This window comes from Sipha flava, unplaced genomic scaffold (assembly GCF_003268045.1).
Source record: "Sipha flava isolate LNK unplaced genomic scaffold, YSA_version1 130_pilon_pilon, whole genome shotgun sequence".
Taxonomy (NCBI): domain Eukaryota; kingdom Metazoa; phylum Arthropoda; class Insecta; order Hemiptera; family Aphididae; genus Sipha; species Sipha flava.
Window position 1 is genome coordinate 578152 of NW_020271756.1, and position 17643 is coordinate 595794.

General features: G+C 25.2%; 2 protein-coding genes across 4 annotated transcripts; one reads left to right on the forward strand and one right to left on the reverse strand.

The window, feature by feature from the left end:
- Positions 1-3979: 3979 nt before the first annotated feature.
- Positions 3980-12721, forward strand: LOC112694531. 2 transcript variants are annotated; one of them, XM_025570030.1, is made up of 13 exons: positions 3980-4018; positions 4110-4213; positions 4502-4702; positions 5155-5307; positions 5369-5563; positions 5635-5860; positions 5914-6190; positions 6339-6532; positions 8185-8292; positions 8368-8500; positions 12015-12248; positions 12315-12479; positions 12554-12721. In XM_025570030.1, the coding sequence occupies exons 1-13, from the start codon at positions 3989-3991 to the stop codon at positions 12703-12705; spliced, it is 2172 nt and encodes a 723-aa protein (XP_025425815.1). In that variant the 5' UTR covers positions 3980-3988; the 3' UTR covers positions 12706-12721. The 2 variants fall into 2 exon arrangements, with proteins under 2 accessions (XP_025425815.1, XP_025425814.1); XM_025570029.1 differs by lacking the exon at positions 4502-4702 and having other exon boundaries at positions 3984-4018.
- Positions 12722-13122: 401 nt separating this feature from the next.
- On the reverse strand, positions 13123-15874 carry LOC112694500 (protein lethal(2)essential for life-like). 2 transcript variants are annotated; one of them, XM_025569983.1, is made up of 3 exons: positions 15786-15874; positions 14407-14873; positions 13123-13308 (listed from the first exon to the last, which is right to left on the reverse strand). In XM_025569983.1, exons 1-3 carry the CDS (start codon positions 15841-15843, stop codon positions 13180-13182), a joined length of 654 nt encoding a protein of 217 aa, XP_025425768.1. In that variant the 5' UTR covers positions 15844-15874; the 3' UTR covers positions 13123-13179. The 2 variants fall into 2 exon arrangements, with proteins under 2 accessions (XP_025425768.1, XP_025425769.1); XM_025569984.1 differs by lacking the exon at positions 15786-15874 and adding an exon at positions 14974-15084.
- Positions 15875-17643: the final 1769 nt, after the last annotated feature.

Here is a 17643-nt window from a genome sequence, read left to right on the forward strand (position 1 = left end):
TAATTTTTGTTAAATTTGTTGAAGTTAGACACAATTCCTTATTGTTTTTGTAGGTTATTTTTATTATACTTTTATACTGTATACTATATAGTAGTAGACTTATCTATGGCTAGTAGCATCAACTGTCATGGCGTTGCATAATGTTATAGTTTTTAGATATTTTGCAAGTGTAATTTTCTTTGTAATAAATAATTATGTTTTCTTTTTATAATAAATTAATATCTTTAATTAATCAAAAAAATTCACTTGGATTTATTAAACCTCGTACATAGGCGCAACTAGAGGGGACGCAATAGAGTTTTTAGCACTCCTGAGTTCAAATGTAGCATTTCTGTTTTTTTTTTCAGATGTATATAATCTATGGTAATTACAGTTAACTATATTTGGTATACCATTTAACTTTATTTTCAGCATTTTCAGTACCCCCAATATTTGGAGTCTATTTGAAGACTAGTTGAACACTCTAACCTAACCTATGGCCTCATACCATAATACAGGCCATCAAAAGGTCAAATGCTAAAAAATTTACAACAATAAGAGGCCTTAAGATTTTGATTTACACAAGGGTCTCGAGCAGGATTGCCAACCGTCTCGATTTTAGCGGGACATTCACTATTTTAAGGTTATTTTCCCACGTCCCAATCAAAGTTCATTCAGACACATGTTTTCCGGGATATAAGGAAATTATCAATATATATTTTTGTAGGTTTGTACAAGATTGGTCTTATGATTGACTTATATGTAATAAGTTTGTTTTAGAGTGTTATTTTGGAGTTTAGGAGTGGTCGGAGGAGGTGAAGTCTGTTGTTCGATGATTTTCTTATTGGTGGGGACCCCAAGTTAGTCTTTTATCTAGCATTATGCCTAAGTACTTAATTTTGGTTTGGACAGGGATGGGGGCGTTGTTCATAATTAATTGAGGGCACTCACAGGGAGAATGTTTTAACGTAAAAGTTATTTGTACAGACTTTTCCGTATTAATTTTTATTTTCCATTTTTTGGCCCATTCTTCAATTTTATTAGCATGATCCTGGAGTTCAGCTGAAGCTAAGATAGGATTTGGACTGGAGAAAAGAATAGCTGTGTCATCAGCGTATGTTGCTAGAAGGGTGTTACTAGATTGAGAGATGTCTGCTGTGAATACATTATATAGATCAGGGGATAGATCACTACCCTGTGGAACTCTAGCATATATTGGGTGGGTAGATAAAATATCGTTCCCCTGTCGTACGACAAACGAACGATTTTGTAGGTAAGATTTGATAATAAGATAGTAGGGAGCTGGCATGAAAAGTTTTAATTTGTATAGTAAGCTATCGTGCCAGACTTTATCGAATGCTTGAGCAATATCTAAAAAAAGTCCAGAACAGTATTCTTTATTTTCGAGAGCAGTTGAGATTTCATCAGTAAGACGATGAACTTGATGGATTGTTGAGTGCCTGTTTCAAAAACCAAACTAATTATTCGGTATGATATGGTTGTTTTGAAGGATGGGACGTAATCTTTTCAGGAGGGCCTTTTCGAAAAGTTTACCAAGGACTGGAAGTAAACTTATGGGACGGTATGACGAAGATAAGTGTTTAGGTTTATTTGGTTTGTGTACAAGTATAATGACTGCAAATTTCCAGATTTTAGAGAAGTGGGAAAATCTTAGCATAGAATTATATATGTGGGTGAGCAATGATATAGTTTTGAGAGACAGATTTTTCAGAATTTTGTTTGTAATGAGGTCATTTCCAGGTGCCTTGCCGGGAGGTAATTTTTTAATTATATACTGCATTTCACCAGGAAAGATGGGTTTTGCAGGTAGCGACATAGGTAGCGAAGCTGATAGAAGTTGTTGAATTTCAATAATTGTATCGTTTTCGGGATCGGTGCACGAATGAAGCTGGAATGTTTCAGCTAATTGAGAATATACAGTTACAGAAAATGTACAGAATATACGTTGCAATTAAAAATGTAAATGTTGAGGTGTTTTTAAATCATATTATCTATACTTCATACGTACCGAAAAAAGTGAATTGAGGAATTATTTTTAAAGCGATTTAAACAACCGTATGCAACATAAGAGAAAGGCATATTTAATAAATATTAGTTACTAAATAGTGTATAATTATTATTGTGAAGCGCGGGGAATAGTGTTGATACAATATTTTGCCAACCCAAAACATGGCGGACAAATGATAACATAATCAATGCGTGCTTCAAGTGATATCGGAAGTTCGTCATCTAGTATAATATAGATATCTGTGTTCCGTGTATGGGACCCTTAACTCTATGATAATAACCATGTTGTTATTAACCTTGGTACAAGCATAGAATATAACTCTTATATTCTATTGTACAAACCATGGTCTTAAAAAACCGTGGTACAAGCTATAAGTTATCAGTGATTAAATGCACATGTGAATTGTTGTTGATAAACTACAATATCAAACCCAGATAAAACTATTCAAATTCCCGGCTACTGTCTACTTTTAATCTATTTTTAAATTAATATTATATAACGAGCCATTGTCGGATACAAAATATATAATTAAAGTGAAATATATATAAAACTAGACCTTTAATTAATCACAATATAGTGTGTTCGCTGTTAGCAAGTTAAAGATTTAACAATAAGATCATGATTAAGATTATTTTTTTTGACTTCGATCATTTTCTGTAACTTTCAACTACTATTAAAGCCATTTATAACTACTATAAGATTAAAATATTTTTTATTAAATAATTTTTATTTGTTTTATTAAAAGTTATCATACCTACATATAAAAATGGATATTAACAAGTGAGTTAGAATATAATTAAGCTTTATTTCTACCATTGATTGGTAGAATATTGAATATATACTAGTATTTTCATACATCAATGCTTTTAATTAGGCTTGAGTTAACTATCAATATTTAATTTGTCATTGTATAATTACTTATATATAAATTATAATTAATGATGGTATATATATATATATATATATATATATATATATATATATATAAACATTACACCAACACTTTCATTAAGAAATCCTAGGGTTCAATTTTCCTTTAAGTTATAAGTTTACTTATTATTAATAAACTAAATTCTAGTTTGATAATTTTATTGATACACATTTTCTGAAAAAGATATGTTTAATTAAAATTATAAATTATAATAAATTAAGAAAATATTTTTTTTTTGCTTTCTGAACCATTTTGTACTAATTAATCATCAATGAGTGTAATATTTATTGAATGTTTATAATTTGAATAAATTTTATTACCCTTCCTGATTATCTATATCTTCATCATAGCAGAAATATAGGTATTTTTATATTAATACAAAAAACATTACTATAAATATATTTTGACCTATTAATGAATAATAAACTTTTTTTATGATAATGGGAAATTTTGATATCTTAAGTAGCCAGCAAATATTAGCCAGTCAATTGTGGATTACATAACTACCTATCTTAATTATTATACACCAAAAACATTTTCAAACTATGACAAAAGTTAGGTTAATTTATGTTAATGTTGACAAAATATTTTCTATGTCTGTGATTTTTATGGATGAATTATTAAAAACAAATTTAATCTGAAAGCAACTAAACAATTATTTTAATATTCAAATAAAAATAAACAAATCTTAAGTCTATGTTGGTAGTTAAGGAATAAGAGTATTATTGGTGTTTAAATAAAGGGATATATTATTCTAAAATATTTAATGTAAATGTTTGAATTTGTTATGTAACTCAAGGTGTCAATCAATAATGCCATGTAGAAATAATAAATAATATGAAAATAAATGTGAATAATTTATCTATGATATATATTATTTGCATTATCTAATTTCTGACAACATCAATTTAATTGTAGTTGTTAAAAAATTACTAAAAGTTAATATAAACCTTTTTTTTCTAAATAAATATAAATTTTTTTTAATGATGTACATCTTAAGGCTTCCTTATGTATTTATATTTTTCAGGAATAATATTTATGAAATTTGTATGTTTGATAATTCAAAACTATTAACAAAGGTAAGTTTTAAATTAAAAACTATTACAATTTTAAACACATTTAAAAATTAACATGTAAATTTTATTATTTTACTTAAAATTTTAATTTTAGGAAGGCGTTATAAATATATGCAAAAAATATGGTATAATTAAAAAGGTTACCCTTCATAAAAACATACAAGAAAATCATGCATTTATTGAGTTTGAAGATGAAGCGTTAGTAATATAATTTTTCAAGAAATTTGCGTTATAGTAATTAGGTTTAACATAGCTTGATAAGAGAATAATATTTTAACTAATAGTTATCAGTAGCTGTTTTTTTTTTTTTTTTTTAAAAACAAAGGACTTTCCTTTGGAATATTTCAAATTTACTTTATATTTATGAATGTCACTTTATTTAAATTAGTTGTTTTATAAATGTTTTTCTTGTGTCTATCAATTAGATTTTTATTTACCAAAAATTATAAAATAGTATGTATTAATAACCACCTATTATTTTTACAGTGCCATATATAAACTTTTAAGTGAAAAATCAGATTTTCCATCTTTTTTAAAAGTCGAAATCTCTAATCGAACTCAAAAAATCATTAATTCAATTTCTGAAAATGAAAATCATGAAGGTATTGAAAATAAAAAAATAGAAACAGTTAATTCAACAGCAAAATCAATTAATAGTGATAATTTTAAAATTGAATCAAATATTAGGTAATATTATTATTACAAAATATATATAATTAATTCTTAGTATTATAATTTGGTTAATTTAAAAAATTATCCTTTAAAAATATTATATTTTTGCATTCATTTATGCACATTTTTTTTTGATTATATGATAGTAAATTATTTTGGTGAATAAAATTCAAAAATATATTTTTCAATATTTATTTGAAAAGGTCAAGACTATGCATTAAAACAATGTATAAAAAAACTTGCAGGAGGAATTTATTTTTATCAGTTATGACCCAGTCCATAACTTATACACCTATAATGTAAATTATTTTAATGATTCATATATATTTATAAATTTAATATGTACCTATTAAAAAAATGTTTGTAAATAATTAAACTATTCAGGTTTAAACTTGTTATAATTTAGCACCTTAGTAAGTACAATTATAATTGTATGATAGATCCACTCTATTGTTTTTATTTTACAGGCAGTCGATTTATTTCGGACCCAATATTTCAGGAAGTAGTTTAATAGAAGAATCAAATCAACTTAAATTCAAAAGTCAAACCAAGCTCTATAATCTTGATAATGATGATCTTTTTGGAAGGCCCATGAATACTAAATGGGAGAAAATAGAAAAGTATATGAGTATTTAATTATATCATATAAGATTGTACTAATTATAGTTAATGAAACTATAGGCCTTTTTTTGAACTAAACAATCAAGATTTTTATTATCGATTTGAAAATTGTACTGGTGGTCAAATTAAAATTGAAAAAATGTTAGGTCCAAAGATTTTTACTGGTTGGACTACATTTTTCAATGATGGTGAAAATGTACAAGATACATTAAAAAATATAAGTAATGATATTGAACTTTCAGAATCATTGAAAATGTAAGTGATTGTTATTTGAAAACTATTACATATTATTGACAATATACATTTTTATTTTACTAAAAATATAGATATAATTTGAAAAACGGAATGTTAGTGGGTGCATTTGATAATGTTACAAATTTGTATGGTCGTGGATATGTAACATTAGTAGCTGGTAATACCGTAAATGTGACTATGTGTGATTTTGGTAAAATAATTAATACTAATCTAATTCGAGTTCTACCTGAAAAATACTCTAAAATACCAGCTTATTCATTTAAAATATATTCAAAAGACAATTTTCTATTACTAAAAGTAGGTTTTCTGAATTTTTCCAATTTTTACTTGTAGTAACTTTTTTTTTTTAGGACAAACCTTATGTTTTTAAAGTACGAAGTGCATCTTCTGAAAGAATTGTTCTAATTTTGTTTGATGAAAAAAAAGAAATTAAAGTACAATTAAAAAAATGGCAAGCAACTGTAGAAGAATTTGGTGTACCATATATTGATTTTAAAAGCGGTAGCTTTGTAGAGTTATTAAAATTAAAAGATATGAATTCTGTATACATAAGATCGAAACAGAAATATCAATTAGAATTGATTTTTTCGTTTTGGAACTCAATAGCTGCATATTGCTATAAAAACTGTAATTAATTTATTTTATAATAAAATTATGTAATATCATATCATTATATATGCAATTATTGTATTATTGATATATTCACAAAAAAAATAATTGTCATGTAGTGAAAAACATAGTTATTATTTTAATTTCAAAATGTATTTTGTTATAGCTCATCCGCTAAATAGAGAACCAGTCTATGGAGAAATTGTTGGATTTAAGTCTACTTTAAATAATAACTATGTCAGAGGTAGAATTCATAAATATTTAGGTAATAATATTTATTCTGTGAAACATATGGATAATCCTTATAAAGAAAATATCAAGTTATCTGAAATGATAGAATTGCAATTTGAACATAAAAGTGTAAGTATCTTTTCTTCTTACTATTTTATTAATGTTTACCGATCATATTATTTTCTTAAATTTAATGATCAAAATCATATTAATTTTTTTTTGTGTGTGAAAATTCTGAAGATATAACTCTGCTAATATTTTTTATAATTTATATATAAATATAAATTATTCAAATGCCCCTCTCTTTTTCAATACTTGCATTCCAACTACTGTTGAATAAATGTTCACTTATCTCCAATAGAATTTTCTGAATTGCTTTTCGTCTTTCAAACTTATCGTAAAGGGTAGATTTCCCTTATATATATATATATATATATGATGTACAAAGACAATAATTGGTAAATTAAAATTTTCTACTTTCACTGGTTTATGGTATAATTTATTTAGACTATTGATAAATTGTGATAAATCTCATATTTTTTGTAGTAATAAACTAAATATTATTTTGCTATGTTAATTCATATGAATAAATAATAATTATTCATTGTAAGTATTTCATCTAAAACCAATCCTATCCTTGCAATACACTTTATAATCATTATATAGCTTATCCAAGTTCATGGCTCATTTTTTTTTTTTTTTTGAATTTGCACAAATTTTAATATCATTAGCCAGTATTATTAATGCACTAAAAAAAGTAAAAAAAATGCTCTAAAAAATATATTTATAAATCATAAAAAAATACAATATAAAAATTGTATTTATTATAGTTAAAAAAAACTATATTATAAAATATATGCTACCAAACATATTTAATTGTATTTATTTAACATAAAGTTAATAAATAGGTACCAATTTATTTAATATTTACGTTTTATTTAGTTTTTTTTTTTTTAAATTTATTTTATTTCTTAACCTGTTGTTATGATCATCGTTGGACTCTTGTAAATAGAACAATTTTTTTTGACTATTTTAATTCTGTTAAACTTTTGATAAAATAATTACTAAGAGGAACACATTAAAGTTTGAGTTATCAACAGATTAAAATGCATTTGCATTCAAATCCCAACCTTAATTATTAGCTATCCGTGAAGCTAATATTTCTTCTACATCCCTATTCACCTGTTCAATTGATCCTTGGTTTTAGCTGTCATACATAATAATATAATCTGTAGTATTACTACGAATTGCGATTAACAAATTATCAATGCCATCAAATTGGGATTTTGCTCAGCTATCTCTGTTGTGATATTTTTAACTAACAAAGCTATTTCACATGATAATCAATGGATGTTCATAAACAAGACTGGCACACCAGTATGCTAACCTTATAGAATCGTAATTGAAAAAAAAATTAGATAAAGATGTGTAAGATACTTATTTATCTAAATTTACATTTTTCTTGCAAAATCAAAAACTGGGCCTTTTTATTTCATTTTATTGTATGTTTTCCAAGTTTTATGTTGTTAAATTCGCACTATATGCATAATTTTCCAACTTAATTGTTAATAGACGTCAATAACTTAATAACTTGCGTATATCTTTAATTACAACTTTTACCAATTTTCAGGGAAATTATGTCATTCACTATGTTGAGGTCTTTCACTTTAATATATAAATATACATTATATGCATACATACATTATATGTACACTTATATTAGATTATTAGATTTATTAAATAAATATTGAAGTATAAATAAATTCAAATTTATTTTCTAGTTGCCTGTATGTTTTTTAAAAGTAAAATTGAAAAATGCATTACAATATCCAATCCAATTTGAAGCTGAAAAATTTATTAAACATGTTATCGGTATTCGTCTTTCCGTGGTTAGTTTACATATTTTAAAAATAAAATAAAATATAAAACAGTTTTAAACATTGAAATTTAATGTAATGTTTTAGAACTTTGATGAAACAAAAATAGATGGATGGAAACATGTAGATTTAAATATAACAATTGTAAGAGAAAACCTAAATGCTATACTTTTAAGTTTAGCTGAACCTTCATGGTTTGATGATGAACCTAAGGATCTATGTATGTAATATAGAATACATATTAAATTAAGTATTATACATACAATTTATTTAACGAGTGATACATAAAAATATTAAATTTTAATAATTTAGCTTTCCCAATCTATGTACTGAAGCAGGTATGCATCAATGAAATATTTTTTTATTAAAATCATTTGTTAATCATGAAGCAATAAATCAGTGTAGGTCCCAGAATTATTTATGAATTTATTGCTGTATTCATTTTTTATAATATTTAAAAAATAAAAACGTCCACAAAATCTCATTACAACCTTCAATTTTATAAAACTTTTATGACACTAAAACATTTATAAAATAAATGAGTATATTTTAATTGTTATACTATCATTAATTATAATAAAATATACAAAATTATAATAATTTAATCACACAAACCATACTGAAATATAAGTAAGGATATCAAAGAGTAGAGATCCAGGCTTGATCTATGGTTGCATGTAGCTTGGTTATTAATAAAAAATATCCTACAAGTGTTTTAATTATTTAATATTAAATTTATTAATTATTATTAAAATAAATTATTTTTAATATATAAACAATGAATAAATTAAACACCAATAAAATATACCGGTGTCCGCGGAAATAGGGTACACTTTACCACTCATTACTCTTTATATATTTTTCAATTCTGTTTTTGGGACATTAAATTAGACTATTAGATCTTTAATTTCGATGACTTCCAACTTTTTTTACTCACATATTTTGCGCATGCGCAACACAACTTCACTTTAATGACAACCCCTATTTTGAAAATCATTTTCGGATTAATGGTTTTTTTCAAGTAATTTTGATCCAACTACAACTCTTAATCCAATATTGACTGAATGAGAGCTATTTAAAATTAAAAAAAAAAATTATTTTGTTGACATTTATTTTTTAATTTTAATATTATTATTTTAAATTCTGCTACACATTATTTATTTACAATTCAATTTACAAAAATCACAAACATAAGTTACTGGATAAATTGTTCGAAAGTCCCTCTCTTATTTTGAAAGCATGCTTTAAATCGAAGTGAACATTCACGATTAGTTGATGATAGTATTTGATTTCCATTCAAGAGATTATTCACGTGTGTAATTTTATTTTTTAAGTCTTGAATGTTGACTGGAGGAGTGTCCCCACAAAAAAAATTCTAACGGTGTAAGGTTAGGTGATCTGGAGGCCACTCTACTGGTGCGTGTGTTGCAATAAATTTTTCACAAAATTTTATTTATAAAAATTCGTGTACAATTCGGGAATTATGAGCAGGTGCCCTACCTTTTTGATAATACATTTTTCTACGTATTTCTAAGGGTAAATCAGGCTAAAAAAAGTGGCAAATCATCACGCAAAAAATCTAAATATCTTCTTCCTGTTAAAGTTCCGCCGTAGAAATGAGATTCTAATAACTTTCCACCAATCATACCAATCTAAACGTTTGTACCCCATGTTTGAAAGTTTGTAGGAACAGACCAGTAAGGATTTTCAATCGACCAATAACGATTACTTTGCTTATTTAATACTCCATTATTAGTAAATTTACTTTCTTCAGTCCATAAAATATGATTAATTAATAATGAATCATCCTCAGATGTCACCATAAACCAAGAAATAAAATTAATCTTTTTTCTGGATCTGTTATACGTAAATGTTAGACAAAGTCTGGTTTGTAAGGGTATAGTTTGTATTTCTTTAAAATATTATGAACTAAAGTTTTGGATAGGCCAACTTCAAGTCTAACGTGTCTAACAGATGAACGTGGGTTAAGATGTACATATGCCAACACTTGATTTTCAATATCCTCATTTAAATTTTGATTTTCACGAGGTTTGTTTTTGAACAGTATTTGTTCTATTAAACGAACCATTTTCTTTTAATGAATTTTCAAGTTTTTGAATATAAGTATAATGAGGATGGTACCTATCTGAATATTGGCAGGAGTACTTCATTGTTGTTTCATGTGCATTTCTGTTACATTTTCTGTAAATCAACAGTAACTGAACTTTTTCATGATTATTCATGATTAAATTTTTAATTTGATTAGATTCAAACTTTAACTTTATAATACCAATTGAGAATAACTAACGGAAAACGTAGAACTACTAAGACCGCAATGGCATACAACCATGGGCGTCCCCAGACATTTTTCTAGGGGGAGGGGCAAAATTAATTTAAAAAATAAATGAAAATTTTTTTATACATTTTATTTATAGTAAATTATTATATTTCGTCATTATTAAAATTATGAATTAAAACATTATTGACATGCATATATTATGTACAATTAAAACATCACTCAAAAAATACACTAAGATAAAATGGTCCGATTATTATTAATGATAGTTTTTATAGATAGCCGTCAGCCGTGCGTTGAGATATATTATGGAAATTTAGTAGACCTATTTTTAGAAACTAATTTATCATTTGGAATTTTTCCAATTTCTATGGAAATAACATTATTCCAGAGGGGGGACAAGTGCTTTGTCTTGCCCCCCCATGGGGACGCCCATGCATACGACTCTGATAATGTATTTCATAATAGGTCTTCAAATATGAAAATACCTATGTAATGGCATTTTGATAGGTATGGGTAGATTACGAAAATTTCTTTAATTTTTAATATTCATAAATTATGACAAAAATAAATACAACTAAAAATAAAATAGGTAGATATACATATGTTTATGTTGTATGATTATGTCAATTTGAAGCATGCATTCAAAATAATAGAGGAACTTTCGAACAATTTATCGAATAACTTATGTTTGTGATTTTTGTAAATTGAATTGTAAATAAATAATGAGTAGCAGAGTTTAAAATAATAATATTAAAATTAAAAAATAAATGTCAACAAAATATTTTTATTTTTTTTTAATTTAAATAGCTCTCATTCAGTCAATATAGGATTGAGAGTAGTAGTTGTTGGATCAAAATTACTTGAAAAAAATCCATTAATCCAAAAATGATATTCAAAATAGGGGTTGCCATTAAAGTGAAATTGTGTTGCGCATGCGCAAAATATGTGAGTAAAAAAAATTGTAAGTCATCGAAATTAAAGATCCAATAGTCTAATTTAATGTCCCGAAAACAGAATTGAAAATATATATAAAGAGTAATGAGTGGTAAAGTGTATCCTATTTCCGCGGACATATGGTATATTATATAGTATATAAACCTGATGCTTTTGAATATTAAAATATATGCTTCTTTGAGGGATCGTTGTGGCCAAGTGGATAAGGTGGCTGTGCTTAAACACATGTTGCCTATTAAAACCTGACCATCAGCAACTTTGCTTTTCAAGTATAATGATTATCAACCATCTTATGAAAAAAACCCTCGCAACTGATCAAAAACAAAAACAAAAAAATGTTCTGCCACTCAACTATTAAAAAACCTCATATACCAAAATTTAACTAATAACAATTGTAGTTTAAGCTATAAACATTGAAATGGATGTGATTTTTGAATTCTATTATAAAGATTTTAATGTGAAATATTTTAATATAAAATAGTGGAAGCATCAAGTAATTACTGTAAGGATATTCATGTAAAACATAACAAATTGGTCGAAAAATCTATTGTCAACATGAAATTTGTTATGTATCATGAAGGAATATTTTACATGAGAGATAAGTTGTTTGGGAAATCGTTTTCATTGTTATCTAGTATGATTAAAGAATATTGTAGTTTAAGCTTAAATCCATATTTACCACACAATGGGGAAGTATGTCTTGGCCAATTTCCAGGTATTTATTATTTTTAGATACTTTGTAAATATTTAAAAAAAATTATATTTATTTATTTAATTTTAGATGGTATGTGGTACAGAATTAAATGTGAAAATGTTAAAGCTGGTGAATTGGCAGAAGTATATTCCATAGACTTAGGAATCGTTGCCTTCTTAAGTTTTAGACATATCAAAAAACTACCTGCAGAGTTATTATTTCATCCAAGCCATGTTTTTCGATGTATTTTAGGTACAATTTTTTTTTTTTATTATTATTATAGTAGTAAATTCAATTTTATAGTATTATGAATATTTTATTTTTAGATAGCACTAAACCAATACAAACAAATAAATTACAATTATTGCAAAAGTACGAAAATACTGATTGTGAATTTACTGTTGTGAAAAATTTAGATGATGAAGATTATTATTCAATCAGTTGTTCATTTTTAGAAGATATTCTGATTCCTGACTGAATTTTTAGATATTAAATTTTCGTTTTATTATTATTAATATAATAATTTTTCTTATTATCTATTTAGTATATTGATAAAATGTTATACATTTAAAATAACTTATATTTTTAAAATAAATATTTAATATGTATTGATTTTAGAAGTTTTTTTTTGATTTTAGTTTAATAATATATATTAAACTAATTCAAAGGTTTTGCATTATTTATTTTTCAAGTATAAAATTTAAAATGTATTTCTTCTTTAAACTTTTGAAGTATCTTATTAACATCAAGCATGAAAATACTTTAAGCTACTTTCAATCACTATTATGGATTTATTTTTTATAATTGTAACCTTTGCTAGATCATAAAGTAAAATCTCCTTCAATGGATACAAATGTTACATTTTTTTATGGAATACATTAAAAATGATTAGCAGTAATTTTAACAAATATTTTTAATAAACATTATTAAAAATATATTTAAGAAAAAGAAATTATTGGTGTTCAACTTTAATTTCTGTTACTATGGGAGTTTCATCATTTTTCTGGGCTTCATTTGCTTTTACTGCAGGTATTCCTGTTTGAATAATTGGTACACTACGTTCACCTGACAGCTGTATTTCCTAACAAAAAAAAAAAAAAATAAATAAATAAACAATTTAGTTAAAAAATTAAATATATAAAATTAATATTATTTAGCAGTTATATATTTAATAAAAATATAAATTAATATATAATTAACTTTTTTCATTTCTTTTTTTTTTTTATAATGTTAAATTATAATTAAAATTATTGACTGTACTATATTTTGTTTTTAATTTTAAGTTTTGTTTAACTTAATGTTCAAACTGAATTTGGAAAAAAAAATCCTAAGTACTATTAATAATAATAATAATATAATAATATATAATATAATATATAATATAATAATAATATATAATAATATAATAATATAATAATTATATTCTAAAATTATTGAAAATATGATTTTGTAACGGAGTACTCATACCTGAAATTTCAATAATAAGTATTAATTAAATCTTAGAAATACAAGTATAGAGTATTATCACAGATTAAATAAAAAATAAATCAGTTAAAATATATTAACGTACATAAAGTAATTCAGATTAATCAAAATATTTTCATTTCATTTTGAACTGATTTTATATGAAGGAGCAAAATGAAAACCGCTTATACAACAAAGTAGTTAATTGATTATTACAACAATCACACCAAAGTATATTAAAAATTAAATTAAAATATTTAATGAATATTTTTATCTTAATCAAAAATGATTGGGCTCAAGAGTAAAAAAGTTTTATTCTTTATAAAATTTTTTTTTAGTAATTACAATTGGTCTTAAAACACAAAATTACTTATATTATCAAAAGACATTTTTCTATTTGAAAAAAGGAAATGAATACTTTACAAAAAAGTTTAAATTTGTTCCACTACTGTTCAAACAGATAAATGAGTTGTAACTGAATAATTTAAAATCTTTTATTATATAACTATTGAACTACCCAGTAAATTGAATTAAAATAAAGAAATAAGACTAATGGAATTAGAAATTGTTGCAAAACATTTTTTGCTTTCCAGTTCACTCAAAATCTAAAGTATAACAATTTGTAGGTATTTAAAATAATTTACATGTGTTTATCAAAACGACCGACCCTACCTATTTCAAAATAAGTTTAACTAATATTTTATCTTTAAATTACCTTTTTAGGCACGCTGACGGTAAGTATGCCATCTGATGATAAGCTTGAAACTACCTTGTCTAAATCAACATCTTTTGGTAATAAATATCTTCTTTTAAAATGTCTGGATATAAAACCATGCTCATCTTGTTTTTCTTCATGTTTTCCTTCTACAATCACTGCTCCTTCTGACGTTTTAACTGTGATTTCACCCGGTCCAAATTGTTGAACATCCAATATAACTTGCACTTGTGTATCATCAGATTTAAGATTTGAGGTACCACTATTTTGCCTGTTAAGTATACCTTGCCATGGTCTATAATATGTTCCTGACCTCATGGAAGGTGTGGACAAAGCTGATGTCAAATTCGATAGATCATCTCTGTGTAACCCCAAACCGAAATGTTGATCCAGTAATCTTCTAGGTAAGCGCTCACGTTCAAAATCTTCCCACCAATCTCGGAAAAACAACGGCACTAAAGACATTTCTATAAAGTAATAAAGTTATCTCATTATCGTTAAAAAAATACAAACAAAATGTATTTAAAATATCAGCATTGTAAATGATATAAACAAACAAAAGCTTACTAAAATTAAGTTGGTAAATAATTGATTATTTTTATGTAGAAAAATATTAAGGTTTCTTAATGGTTTTTCACGAAGAACTGTTTTAGAATTTGTGATGGAAATAGTATTTATGTAATAAATACGTTATGTTCTGTATATATAATACTCGCCAATATTTTCAAGTTTATTTTTATTCATTTTAAAATTAGTGTTTGTCGGTTGACCTTAGTTATTGATGATGGTATAATGTGGGAAGTTTCTAAAAATATTCTTTATTTTGTTTGTTATTCGTGAGTCATAAAAGTTACACATATTGTTGCTGTAACATAAATATTTGTATGCTTACTAACCTACTTACTATTTTTGTAAGATTTTTAAATAATTTATCTAATTATTGAAACATAAACATTCTTGAATATTTATTTACTAGAATTTAAGGATTATTTAATAAGATACTAATTATTAAGAATGGTTGTACTGTTATTTGATAATTATAAACCATTAATACAACAATGTCAAATTATTTACTGTAATAATTTATTTTTCCTAGAATTTCATTATATTAATAAAAAAATGTTTTTTGAATAAATAGTTTAGGATAACATTTTTATTTATAAGATATTGTTAAATGCTAATGTAATTTAAATTATGAAATGCATCTTAAGTAGGTATCAGTGATGTAGAAGATAGTCAATGAGCCCTATTTGTAAAGTCTTAAAATCAGCCATACATCCATTGTTATACTTGACAAGTATACCTATTCAGGTATCTCCTGCACTGATGATCTGAACTTAATTAAAAAGATTATATTTTTACCTGTGGTAAAGTTTTACCTTCAGGCATACTTGCACATGTGTGGTTCGAATAAGTATAGGTCTCAGTTGTCCGCATCGAACAAACGAAATGTTTCACGATGACGTCGTTCCATTTTCGAAAGAATGTCACGCAAGCCCAATATTATTCTTGAAGAATAGTTAGAACTAGACGCTAAAAATTAAATTAATATACTATCAAAATTACAGGAACGATTTAAAATTTTTTTTTAAATACAATCTGTATATTATTTAAATATGTATTAATAATATTGAATTAAAATAGCATACTCATTTGAAACTTTGTGTAATTCAAGTAATGAAAATCGCAATAAAAGATTATCAACATTAGTAGGTCACATAAACATTTTTTTCTTGAGAAAGGCAGGATTAAACACACACTTATAATAATTTTCAGTAATTCAGTGAATTTCAATGATACGATACTAGTTATTCGGTAATTATTTACACCCCGGTGCAAAAAAAAAAAAAATTGGCGCCCCTATAAGGGGCCTACCCACAGAAAATACAGGAGATAGATTCTCATGAACCTTTTAGATAATCTAGAATCAATGCTATTTTTGTGTAGTAGGCACGCCACCGCACGCGATAACATAATAGGCCTTATTATAATAAATAACTTTTAAATAAATATAAATTAATAAATAATTTTTTATATAAATAAAATAAATAACTTATAAATAACTAATTATAGTATAAATTAATAAATAATTAATAAATAATTTTATATATAAATAAATAAATAACTTACAAATAACTAACCAACAAATTTGGAAACTAATATTAGGCATAAGCGTAAACTGGGGAGGGGCAATTGCCCCTAAAATAAATTAGGAGGGACAGTGCCTCCTCTGATATTTGATGTATCTTAATTTTTAAGTATTTTAAAATAAGTACAAAATAACTTGTTATAGTAATTACTATAACATTTTTTTTTTAAATCTTAATTTTAAATTTTCGCTTATCTAACATAATGTTAAAAAATGAATTTTATATAATAATATGTAGGTAGGTTAAAGCGGCGTTTAGTTTCGGGCATCCTTTTCGTTAGGTATGTAATTATATTTTTGTCCCCCCTTATACATTTCCAACTTAAACCCATGATATTAGGTAGGTATATTAATAACATTCTGGATCGCTGATAGCTATATTGCTATAAATACATTAGTTCATAGTTGTTTAAATTCCAAACAGCATAATACATTAACACTAATTTATGATACTACTATTAAAAACAAAAAAACAAAAAATAATTTCCGACCATAAAATGTTGGCACCCCAAAAAACTGGTGCCCGGGGCAGTTGTAGCCAGTGCCCCCCCCTAAATGTGGCCCTGATTACTCGAAACATATACTATTTACAAGGGCGCCCAAAGGAAAATTCTCAAGGGGGGGGACAACATTTTAATTAATTAATCTATTCATAAATAGGAATGACGCACGATATAGGAAGAGGCTTACAATTTTACATTATATATATCAAACTGGAAGACTATAAAATAATAATTATTTAACCAATTTACCATAAAAGTAATTTATTGAAATTTTTATTTAATTACTAATATAAATTGGACACTTAAAACATTAGTTATATTAATTAAAATATTAATTTACAAATATTCCATAAATATGGTTGTGTACACACACACATATACATACCATATTTCTGATAACACACAATATTTTAAGAATTGACAATTATCCATAGAATAGAAACGAAAAAGCGGATTGTTATTTATAGCTGATAACATAATTTTTCGAACTAAATAGATTTTTCATAAACAAATTATAGATTCTCATTTACTAAATTAAATTTTTAAATTCTATTTAAATAAATATTTTCTGATCATAGTAAACAA